Source organism: Lipophrys pholis (genome assembly GCF_963383615.2).
Source record: "Lipophrys pholis genome assembly, chromosome: 2".
Lineage (NCBI taxonomy): Eukaryota > Metazoa > Chordata > Actinopteri > Blenniiformes > Blenniidae > Lipophrys > Lipophrys pholis.
Genome location: NC_137636.1, coordinates 29,983,062 through 29,993,833, shown reverse-complemented (window position 1 = coordinate 29,993,833; position 10,772 = coordinate 29,983,062). Strand labels below are relative to the sequence as shown.

Below are 10,772 nucleotides of genomic sequence, written 5' to 3'. Positions count from 1 at the left end.
TGGAAACAAACACAGCCGTGGACAGAGAAGGAAATACCTCAGGGACTTTCTGGGATTGTGGAAGAGGTAAAACGGTACCTGAAGTGCAATCCCCTCCAAATCTGCACCAGGTGTCAGGCATTAAAGAGAGCATCTCCGCTTTGGATTTCCACGTCAGGCTCAATCACCCAGGGCAGTGTGTCAGATGTTGGACAAAACGGATACTCAAAGAAGAAGAGGAGAAGGAAGACCTGGGGCTCAGCGCAGCACAGGGAAGATGACTAAAGTAGTATCTGAAGATTGTCTAATAAAAGTGCCCTCATGTGGGGGTGACTCCATTATTTTGCAATGATTCTTGTCAGTGTTTGACATTTAAATATTCAATTACATGTGAAATGAGTCTCCCGAGAACACGGTATATTGCAGAAGACTGCGGTGAGACAATAAAATATGGGAAGCAGAGCTGAACACTTTGGGTTTTAATGAGTTAAGATAGATTTAGAATAACATTACACTTTATCCCATTGAGAGTTTCAGTTAACTACAAAGACAACTGAGCACTGCCAATTCCCTGTGTGGTAATACAAAGCAAGGAGTATAGCAGTGCTGAGCTCGATATTAATCATACACTCTCAATCACCAAGACAAAGTCTGAATTGAACATATGCAACTTCTCAATAGTAACCGAGGAAGCGTTTTACATGAGCGCAATAGTCGTGAAACAAAATAGTAACTCAGTGGACTACTTTAGTTCCGCAGAGCCATGTTAGCATTGTTTTCGCCACAGATTATGCACGACACGCCGCATGAAAGAAGTTGATTGTAAGATGTTTAAATGTATCAGAGACGAGGGAAAGGAAACCTAATACCTCAGCACCGGGAGACGGGAGAATGTGACCGGGCACGTGCGGAATGCTTAGTGGCAGGAGGAAAAGCAGCAATCTAAATTTCTAATGCTGAGGATGTTTCCCATTCGGTGTTTATGAAACATGGCTACCGGGACTACAAAGGTAAGGGGATACAGCTTCAAAGCCTGCCCTGACAAAAACAAAAAAGCAACAATGCTGCAGTGGAATGCCCGACAGAACATAATACTCCACCTCCTCCTTCTCCTCTCCCCTAAGCAGTCTCATTTGATTACAGTGTAGCCGGCCCCAAATCAACCCCTCGGTCCCACTTCTCGCTGGCGCGGGCGAGTAGGAGGTGGAACACAACTTGCAAAAGTGGCCCTGGAAGAAGAGGTAGGAGATGAGTTAAGGCTGTGAAGGAGAGTCCTCCTTAATGGGAACAAAAGAACATTGGAGCAGGGGCGAGGCTGAGGTGTCCAAATGGAGGGGGTGGGGGGGTCAGAGAATGGTTGTCGTCCTGAGCACTGGCGACCAGGGGCAGAGACTGCATGTCTGATGACGGCCAGGCAGATGTATCGTTTACAGGCTCCCTCAGCAAAAGCCCCCCCCCCCCCTGCATGTCCGTCTCCAGCCACAGAGTTCACCCTCTACTTAAGGCAACAAGAGTCAGGCTCAGCATTACAAGCCTATTAAAAGATACTTTTAATTATGCCCCGCTCTCTCGGGATCACTTCTTCCATGAACTCCGTGTTTCTTTGGCATGTGCGCTTAGGAATGGCACAACCGAGAGCACGTGTTGTTTTCTCCCTCCAATTAAAGGGCATGTTGACAGATTAAGGCTGCTTCTGGTTTGTGCTCCACTAACGCATTTAGGGTAAGATGATGAACATGGAGGGGTGGAGGAGACAAGGGGGGGTCTGGGGGGGGCTCACAGGGAGGGAGAGAGACAGAAAGAGAGAGAGTGAGAGAGACCGAGAGAAACGGAGAGAAAGAACATGCACATGAACCCTGAGGGATTAATGTGTTTACATTACCTGGGCTGTGATCTATCACCAACCTCGTCAACTTCTATTATGCATCACATACATAAGCGAGCAACAGACCTGGGAGCCCCTGCAACTCACTCATACTATTTCAATTGGATTAAGTCAGTGCAAATATCTGGGGCACAGCTCCCACACTGTGGTTTTAGCATTCTGGTAGTCATTTGATTTGTATGTTGTATCACTTTACCTTTTGTGAATGCGCTGCAGAAGCACCTCCTACGTGCCCTGCCAGCGTTTAAGCCGTAGGGGGATTTAAATGATTACCATATGGCACCTATAGCACCTTCTTCAAAACACAAACACACTATTTAGCCATAGGTCTGGTTGGACAACAGTCAGACGCACAAGCTCTCAGATCATGAATCAAAATGTACAGGCACACTCCGGTGAGGCACATCGGAGAATACCGAGTATGTGGATTCACCATCTGTGATATTCACTAACATGAGATTTGTTTTGTCCCCAGCTGTACTCGCATGTCTATAAAACACTCAGTCAGAGGAGGTCTGACATCCCTTCATATAGATGCTGACAGTGGAGTCTGTTACAAGGCCTCTGAAAAAGCTCATATTCACACTCAGGCTTCATTATATTCAATCAATATTCATTTAGTCACTCAGCGTATTGACGCATTTCTGAAATAATACTTCAGGTCATCCGTCTTATCTCAGAAAAGGGGGAATTATCAATTTCATACCATCCCCCATTTGGCAAATGGGGCTTAGGGTTAGCCTGGATGTGCCCTATAGATACAACTGTAAATATATATTTTTGATAAAAACACAGAAAATCAATGGGTGCTGCTTCCTGTGATCCATCTTGAGCGAATCAATCATCATCTGCGCGGCTGGAAGCGCGGTGCGGAAAGACGTCGTGGCAGTGGGAGAGGCGGCGCAATCTTTGTCTGATACCTCTCATTTTGGAATCGCTTCTCATAATAGGGTCATCATTTCATCACTTAGCCAATCCAGAGGCCTGCCATTCAGCCTTGCGGGGATCATGGAGAGCAGGAGAGAGGGCTGCTGGTGGATGAGATGGGTAGGGGGGGGGGTAGAGGAGGGGGCAGAAAGATCCCATCAGGAGGAAACACACACACACTAAGTCCATACATCTTCATTCAGGTCAATAAAAGAAGAAGAGATCACTAGAACAGAAAAGAAGATCAGAAAAAAATAGATTCTCATGAGAGCCGTATCGCCCTATTGTGCCTCACGGAGATTATATAATCATAAAAAAGTCAAATCAAGCCATCAAACCTGAATTAGGACGAGTTGCTGTTAATGGAGTGGTTCAAATATTAAACATTTACATAATCATAGTAGTTGTTAAAAAAGAAAAAGTATTCCTAAAAAAGAGAAGGGAAATTGTGAATTTATTCTAATATTTCAAATAAATAAGGAGATGAACAGTTTTATTATTATAGCATACTATATATGCAAAAGTATTCATGTTACTTCAAAAATGAATAAATTAAATTGAGTGGAGCTGTATGTACAAGTGTGTGTTGGGAGGCTGAGTGGACTTCGCTGCTTGGTGACATCCGGACATGAATCTAAATGATTCAAAACAAACACAAACAAATAATCAATTATTATTTTTAATGCAATTTGAAAACAACAGCACCAACATTGCAACTGTAACATTAGAGAAAGAAATACAGTAACAACTCATGCCATGCCAGTCACATTAAAAAATGTACATAAATAAAAGAGGTGGGAATTGCAATTGCTTTAATAATAGTGTTAATAATACCTAATTATAGCTGCGTGCCAGTTGTTTAGTCAAGTACCATAGTGCACATATGTTTAATCATTTAATAACCCTCACGTTTTGAGGAGAGGGAAAAAAAAAAAAAACAAGGTCAAAAATAAATTACATCCATTATTTGCAGCAGATCTCCCTAAAGCATTTGGAGTGAAAACTGTTTTGAATTTCAATTGGCTTCCAAGTGGCAAAAGCCCTCAGCTAATACATCAAAGAAAAATTGGTGTCAACTAATCGGTTTAGGACACAGATTTAGAATGGTTAAAAATCCCATGAATACTTCAAGCATTTTTTTCCTGTATACCACTAAAGGCTTTAGGAGCAGTGCAGCTGACCTTGTGCGCTCCAGAGGAAAAAAGAAAAAAAAAGAAACCTGCCCGCCACTCGACATTAACTGACTGTTTAACTCATCCAGCCGCGCAATTAGTCCGCCACGACGCATAATGTTGTGTAATAATAGCTTCTATATCCAATTTAGATTACACTCGCTCCCTCAGGCATTTTTAAGTGGCATGCATCATCTTTCATTCACTTCTTCTTTGCCACATAAAGCCGTTTTCATGCGTCAAAAGCGGGGTCCCAGCGAAGGGAGGAAAAAAAAAGAGGAGAGAAGAAGCGGTAGCGAATAGGGAAGAGGCAAAGTTAGACGATGTCACACCACCAAGCATACACATTTAGGTCGGGATGTGAATATTGCGAGGACAGCCCACTTTTACGCATCCAAAAAAAGACCTCAGAACGGATCTCTACATAAACAGCGCAAATGAGCAAAACTGTACTCACCTCCACCTCCTCCTTTATCAGTGTTGTGCTGAGAGGCGGTAGCAGTTGCCATAACCCTACTCCTATTATAGGCTCCGTGATCTCAAATTATGGGTCCTCCTCCTACTTGGGGAGAGCGACTCTGAACCAAAAACGCATTACGGGGGACACATGACACAAACATTTCATCTCAGGCCGTCAAAAAAAAAACAAAAAAAAAACCTCACACACATCGCCTATCCCACACTATAAATAACCAAAGTTAGGAATTTCACTCATTCTGCGTTTAGAATGTACATTTTAAGATACGAGGGGTTTCTTTGATGTAGTTGTTGATGACGATCATGCTTCAGCATTGTAAAAATAAAACTGCGCAAAAAGTACTCTTTTTTTGTTGTTTACTTTTTAAATAAATAAAAATGATCATCTCAACTTGAAGATTCAACCCCCCCACCCCCCCCCCCCCCCCCCCCACACACACACACACACCACCACCACTGCAGCTCAACCACCGTAATGAGAAAAGTTCCAGTAATTACTTTGATTGTCTAAACACTACAGGAGGCTGCAGAACACAGGGTCTCATCGTATCACTGTCATCTGATTAGACTGTACTGTAGGGTCGCTTCGTGCACACCCACCCCTCGCCCCCTTTTCCTCCTCCTCTTCCATATTTTCACTTCTCTCTCTCTCTCTCTCTTTCCTTAAAGTCTGCTCCCACTGTACGGAGCGTCATCATTCTCAGCTCTCCGGAGGTTTTCAGAGCGTCAGGAACACGTGACAGTGTGTGCGCAAACACACATACGCTTTAGCAGCGCCTACAGCGATCCCTTTCGGCTTATCTGAGACTTGAACTAGAGAGTCAATCATCAGAATGAAAAGAGCTTTCAGATGTTTCAAACAGGGTGAATAATATTTGTAAAAGCCTGTAAATAATTTTTTAAGTGCGTTAGTCGTTCAGAGTTTTAAAAAATCATTTAATAATCAAAATAATGATTATAATGAGTATAAGAATAATGCAGCAGGCGATCCAATAATAAACACATCACAGGTATAAAAATCCAATAACGCAATTACTGATAACAGTGACACATTAAATGCTTCAGTATTTTTAGCAAAGATCGCTATCTGCAGTGATCATATGAGATTACACTCACTGGTCCAGGCGGATTTGGTGTAGATGTCACTAATCTGTCCTGGCTGGAGGGTTTATGACTTTCTGGGAGCGCGTATCTGACTGGTTTATTCCAGGATCTATTGTAAAAACTATTAAGCCGTCGCCAGAGTAAATCGAGCGCACACAAACCGCACGCTCCAATCAAAACATTTAAAACAAGAAAAAGTTCGTTTGCGCACAAAAAAGCACGTTGACACATACGCCCGGTCAGCGCCGTTTGCGCCATCTTACTTTTGTAACTTTTCGCTCTTCTTCTATCTTACCAACGCAACATTCACCCGGCGTTAGAAATTCGACGTGCACGACAGAGGTAAATCCATTTGAAGCACCCATTGCGGATCTTAACGCAAAGCACCCGGGGATCACGGTGCATCACTCTGCAGATTTAACGCACGTATTTAAAATGACGACTTTGTTTTACGCACAATGAAAAGAAGAACAAACCAAAAAAGAAAAAGAAAAAGCGTGCTCTGCAGTGGTGCGCCTTTTCTCTAAATCCCTGGCGGTATCTTGCCTGCGCCGCATCATGGCACCCAGCAGCCGATTTGTTATTGATCAAGTGTGAAAGTGACGGCTTCGGAAGGAAAAAAAAAAAGAAGAAAGTTAGGAGTTGACAGACTCGCGTGATGTCGCCATCCAAAAGGGGGGCTGCAGACGCACTTGAGACTTACTGCAACGCGCCTTGTTAGGGAGGAAAAAATAGAGAAATAGAGAATGAGAAAGATTGTTAGTTAACGCGAGAGAGAGAAAGAGAGAGAGAGATAGAGAGAGAGAAAGAGCGAGAGAGGGAGGAGGGAGGGGTGAAGGGGAAGGAAGAGAGAGAGAGAGAGAAAGAAAGAGAAAGAGAGAAGGAAGAGGTGCGTGCGTGTGTGTGTGTGTGTGAGAGAGAGAGAGAGAGAGAGAGAGAGAGAGAGAGAGAGAGAGAGAGAGAGAGAGAGAGAGAGAGAGAGAGAGAGAGAGAGAGAGAGAGAGAGAGAGAGAGAGAGAGAGAGAGAGCATGGATTTGGGCAGGGCTATTGGTTACCCAGCATAAGCTTGCCTTTTCCTTCGGTGACTACACCCCGAGAGGAGGAGCGTACTGTGCAGCGTAGTAGGCGTCAGGATCCTCAATTTCCAACTTAGCATCTTGGCAGGACATTTTCCCAAGCAAAGCCCCCGTCCGACGGGCAAAAAAAAAAAACTTCTGCACTGGCATGAGAGCGACGGTGCAACCCAGATAAGGGAGCAGCAGAAAAACAAAAACCTCCGACGGACACTGGCTCAGTGGCTGGCAGCGAGCAAAAATAATAACAATCCACCCAACATCCAAGCTCTCCTTTTTTTTTTTCCCCCAAACTCTTTTACTTTTTGCCTTCATCACTGTCATTAAGAAGGGGGGACAGGCAGCGGGTCTGCAGACACACAGCTTCTATGCGCTCCGACAGCAGCGCATGAGAACATAAAGCGGGGAAAGTGCGCAAGTTAAGTGGCTGACACTCTCCGGGCTCCAGCATGGCGTATCCTCAGGGCTACTTGTACCAGCCGTCCGCATCTTTAGCCCTGTATTCGTGCCCCGCGTACAGCACCAGCGTCATTTCGGGACCCAGAACCGAGGAACTTGGGAGATCCTCTTCGGGATCTGCGTTTGCGCCCTATGCTGGATCTACCGCTTTCACCAGCGCCTCGCCAGGCTACAACTCCCACTTGCCATACAGTGCAGACGCGGCGGCAGCTGCCACATTCACCTCGTACGTGGTGAGTAAACTGAAGGTGATTATTCAATCTAATAGGAGGCAAAAAAAAAAAAAAAAAAAAAAAAGAAGGAATTAACTCGTTATAGTGGCATCGGGTGTCTGCTGTGCGGTCTGAGCCAAAGCCATCAGGAAGAAATGTGCGTCACCGAGGAGTGCATGGAGATAATATTACCGAATGTCAGGTCTGGAAAACACGGGGAGTAAACAAACTCAATTTAACAAAGTGCCTTGCTATTTTGCCACAAGAGTAAAATATATACTCGAATCAGAAAGTGGTTCTCTGTGTTGTCGAAGTGTTTACGCTCATGAGCGACTGCGACGCGCCGAGTTATGGCAGTTTAAGTGGCCGTATTTGCTTTTATTGTCGATTGCTTGAGCCAGCTGTGAAACACAGGCGCTCAAACTCCCGAAAAAAAGGGACAAAGGACATTTTATATTTGCTTCTCTTTTTGGTATATTCTGTAACTGATCTCATGGCAGCACGTTGCTCTACGTACAGGCCTAGTACATATAAAGACTGATCCCAGCAGAAGAGGCAAGAAGAAAAAGACTGTCAGGCCCACCGTGCATAATGTTATTAGGTTATCACCACCACTGAATGGCATCGGTTTAATGAAGAGGGGAAAAGCCGCTGCACACTGAGGTCACGACATTTTTTGTTTTTGTTTTAATTGTATAGAACCAAAAAAATAACTAATTTAAATATTTAATCAAGTTCCATATATCCATAAGCTTCAAACTCGACGTGCTGCATTTAGGCTTGAATATTTGTGTGTACAAGCTTGTGTGCAGATGTCACAGTGCACGCGCGTGTGCGCGTAACCTGTGTGTTTATGTCTGTGTGCCTAAAGGACATTATATACATATGTATATATATATATGTATATTTATCTCTGCAAGAAAAAAACTTTTTTCAATACTTTTCTTTAAATTCATGCATGTATTTATTTCCATTCCAGAGTTCCCCTTATGATCACACTACGGGTATGGCCGGGTCGATAGGATACCACCCTTACGCAGCACCCCTGGGCACCTATCCTTACGGTGACCCGGCGTACCGTAAAAACGCAACCCGGGACGCCACCGCCACCCTGAAGGCCTGGCTCAACGAGCACCGCAAAAACCCCTACCCCACCAAGGGGGAGAAGATCATGCTGGCCATCATCACCAAGATGACCCTCACCCAGGTGTCCACCTGGTTCGCCAACGCCAGGAGGAGGCTAAAGAAGGAGAACAAGATGACCTGGACCCCACGGAACCGCAGCGAGGACGAGGAGGAGGACGAGAATATCGATCTGGAGAAAAACGATGACGATGAGCCAAATAAACCCACAGACAAGGGAGACTCCACAGACACAGAAGCAGGTCGGTGGTGCGGGGAGGAAGGGAGAGGGAGGGAAAAAAAAAAAAAAAGCACAAAAAAAAAAATCATCAATTTTTCATCGCAGTCGTTTCCACTCAGGGTGCAAAATTGATTGCTGGTTAATGGTGGTATATTATTTATAATGGGACAATTGCTTTAAATAATAATCACCTTGAACTCCCCTCGTTTGACTTCTCAGGGGCTGAAATTGCTGGTGACGCAAAGTGTTTAGCAGTCAATTTATCTTTAACTGCATAATAAGGATACAGCTGGTGAACTGAGCTGGGGATCCGGCTTAAATTGCCTTTATATTATCATTATTGTTCGAGGCGTATTATCACAGCTAATGATAAGGTGACATTTAATGCGGAAAATACATTTCTGAATCCAAATTACGGGCTCAGTGCATGCTCAGACTTTTTTATTTCGCGTTGGTTTTATTTCATATTTGTAGAGAGCATTTCACTGTTACAGGTCACAAATTAGTGAGTGGGGAATATGCATAAGTAGCTCAATTTTCATCAGCATTTTTCAGTTTGCATGTGAAGTATTTTAATAATATTAATATTTTTTAAACTTTATCAATATTTTATTTCTGTGCTTACTTGTCAGTAACTCCATTCTTTATTTGTGCTTCAGATCACAAACTGCTGAACCCAGGAGACCTAGGCTGTGAGAGATTTAAAGAAGAAAACCATGGCAAAGACACGGATCCCCTTCTGAGCGACTCGGAGTTAAAGGAGCAGGAGGAGCGGACTACAGAGTTGCTGGCGGATTCCGCGAAACCCACCACCTCGTCTCCCTCGGCGGTGCCCCGGGGGAGCCAGGCCGTTGCGCAACAAGACAAACCGTCAGATTTGAGCCATGCACCGGGTACGGTGACCAGCAACGTGACCTCTGTTATCCACTCGCCCCCCTCGGCCCCCAAACCCAAACTGTGGTCCCTCGCAGAGATCGCCACGTCCTCAGACAGGTGTAAGGGCAGCGGAGACGCGCCGCAGCAGTGCCCCGGTTTGGGTCAGAGCGCAGTAATGGCCAGCGGCGCATCTCCGTCGCGGTCCTCTCCTCAGTGCCCGCTGCCCAACAGCACGGTCCTTTCCAGGCCTCTGTACTACACCTCCCCTTTCTACCCCGGCTACACGAACTATGGTGGCAGTTTTGGACACCTCCACAGTAACCACGGCTCGGTAACCACGGGCTCCACGGCACATTTCAATGGATTAAACCAGACTGTGTTAAATAGAGCAGAGGCTTTGGTAAGAGAGAGCCAGAAAGTCAGAGGCCAAACGCAGGTAGATCTTTGTAAAGACTCCCCTTATGAACTAAAGAAAGGTATGTCAAACATTTAATACCTGAATATTTTCCACTCACCGCGGACTTTTATTTATTTTTTTTGTTGTTGCGTTAAGGAAAAAAAAGAGACAAAGAACAATGATGAAGCAAATTCTGAGAACAGTTATTTTCTGAGTAAATGCTTATTAGTTTCTGAATGGTTAATCCTAAAGTGTAACATGAATGGTCTTAATCGCTGCAGCCGCCTGAGTCTATTTGTATTAAAGACTAACATGTATATTTAATGTAGCATTTTTGTATTTAAAATGGACAACACACTATCTTTGAAGTAAATTATGGAGAAAAAATATATACTTGTGCAGCGATTATTTGTGGGAGCCTGACATGTGTTTAAAGTGTTTCAAGGCCAGTTAATTTGGAGGAAATATTTTATTCAATTTCACACTGACAGATGTTTCCATGGTTGCTTTATTTAAAATATATATATATTCATTGTGGCAGTGAAATATCTCACAAACTTGACGGAAAAGGCCTGAATTTAACCAAAGGATGCTGGATTATCAAAAACAATAAAAGGGGTCGTTCTTTTGTCGGTGCCAATATTTAAATGGATTATATGGATCAAATTTTTTGAAACCACAACATGGTATTTCAATAGGTGGCTCTTGACCATGAGGTTTTTTTTTTCTTCTTCTTAAAGGTGCACCCAGGGCCTCCTCCCCCCCCCCCCTTTTTTTTTTTTTTTTACTTGAGCACGTTTTTGGAGAGTGGATATTGATATAATAACAACAGCAAGGCACAGTCATT

General features: G+C 44.1%; 1 protein-coding gene and 1 long non-coding RNA gene across 3 annotated transcripts; one reads left to right on the top strand and one right to left on the bottom strand.

Moving 5' to 3' along the window:
* Positions 1-442: 442 nt before the first annotated feature.
* LOC308106598 lies at positions 443-4,460 on the bottom strand. The gene is made up of 4 exons (XR_013935160.1): positions 4,421-4,460; positions 3,369-3,425; positions 2,785-2,895; positions 443-1,208 (listed from the first exon to the last, which is right to left on the bottom strand). It is a non-coding gene; the product is annotated as an uncharacterized lncRNA (long non-coding RNA).
* A 2,142-nt stretch (positions 4,461-6,602) lies between these two features.
* irx5a (iroquois homeobox 5a) lies at positions 6,603-10,570 on the top strand. 2 transcript variants are annotated; one of them, XM_080458440.1, is made up of 3 exons: positions 6,603-7,325; positions 8,269-8,674; positions 9,312-10,570. In XM_080458440.1, exons 1-3 carry the CDS (start codon positions 7,068-7,070, stop codon positions 10,019-10,021), a joined length of 1,374 nt encoding a protein of 457 aa, XP_080314566.1. In that variant the 5' UTR covers positions 6,603-7,067; the 3' UTR covers positions 10,022-10,570. The 2 variants fall into 2 exon arrangements, with proteins under 2 accessions (XP_080314566.1, XP_080314567.1); XM_080458441.1 differs by having other exon boundaries at positions 6,635-7,310.
* Positions 10,571-10,772: the final 202 nt, after the last annotated feature.

Excerpts from the sequence above, each read along its gene's own strand:
- irx5a (XM_080458440.1), top strand. The coding sequence starts at position 7,068 with ATGGCGTATCCTCAGGGCTACTTGTACCAGCCGTCCGCATCTTTAGCC. Across the intron at positions 7,326-8,268 it reads ACGTGGTGAGTAAACTGAAG|AGTTCCCCTTATGATCACAC; the intron begins GTGATTATTCAA and ends TTTCCATTCCAG. Across the intron at positions 8,675-9,311 it reads CTCCACAGACACAGAAGCAG|ATCACAAACTGCTGAACCCA; the intron begins GTCGGTGGTGCG and ends TTTGTGCTTCAG.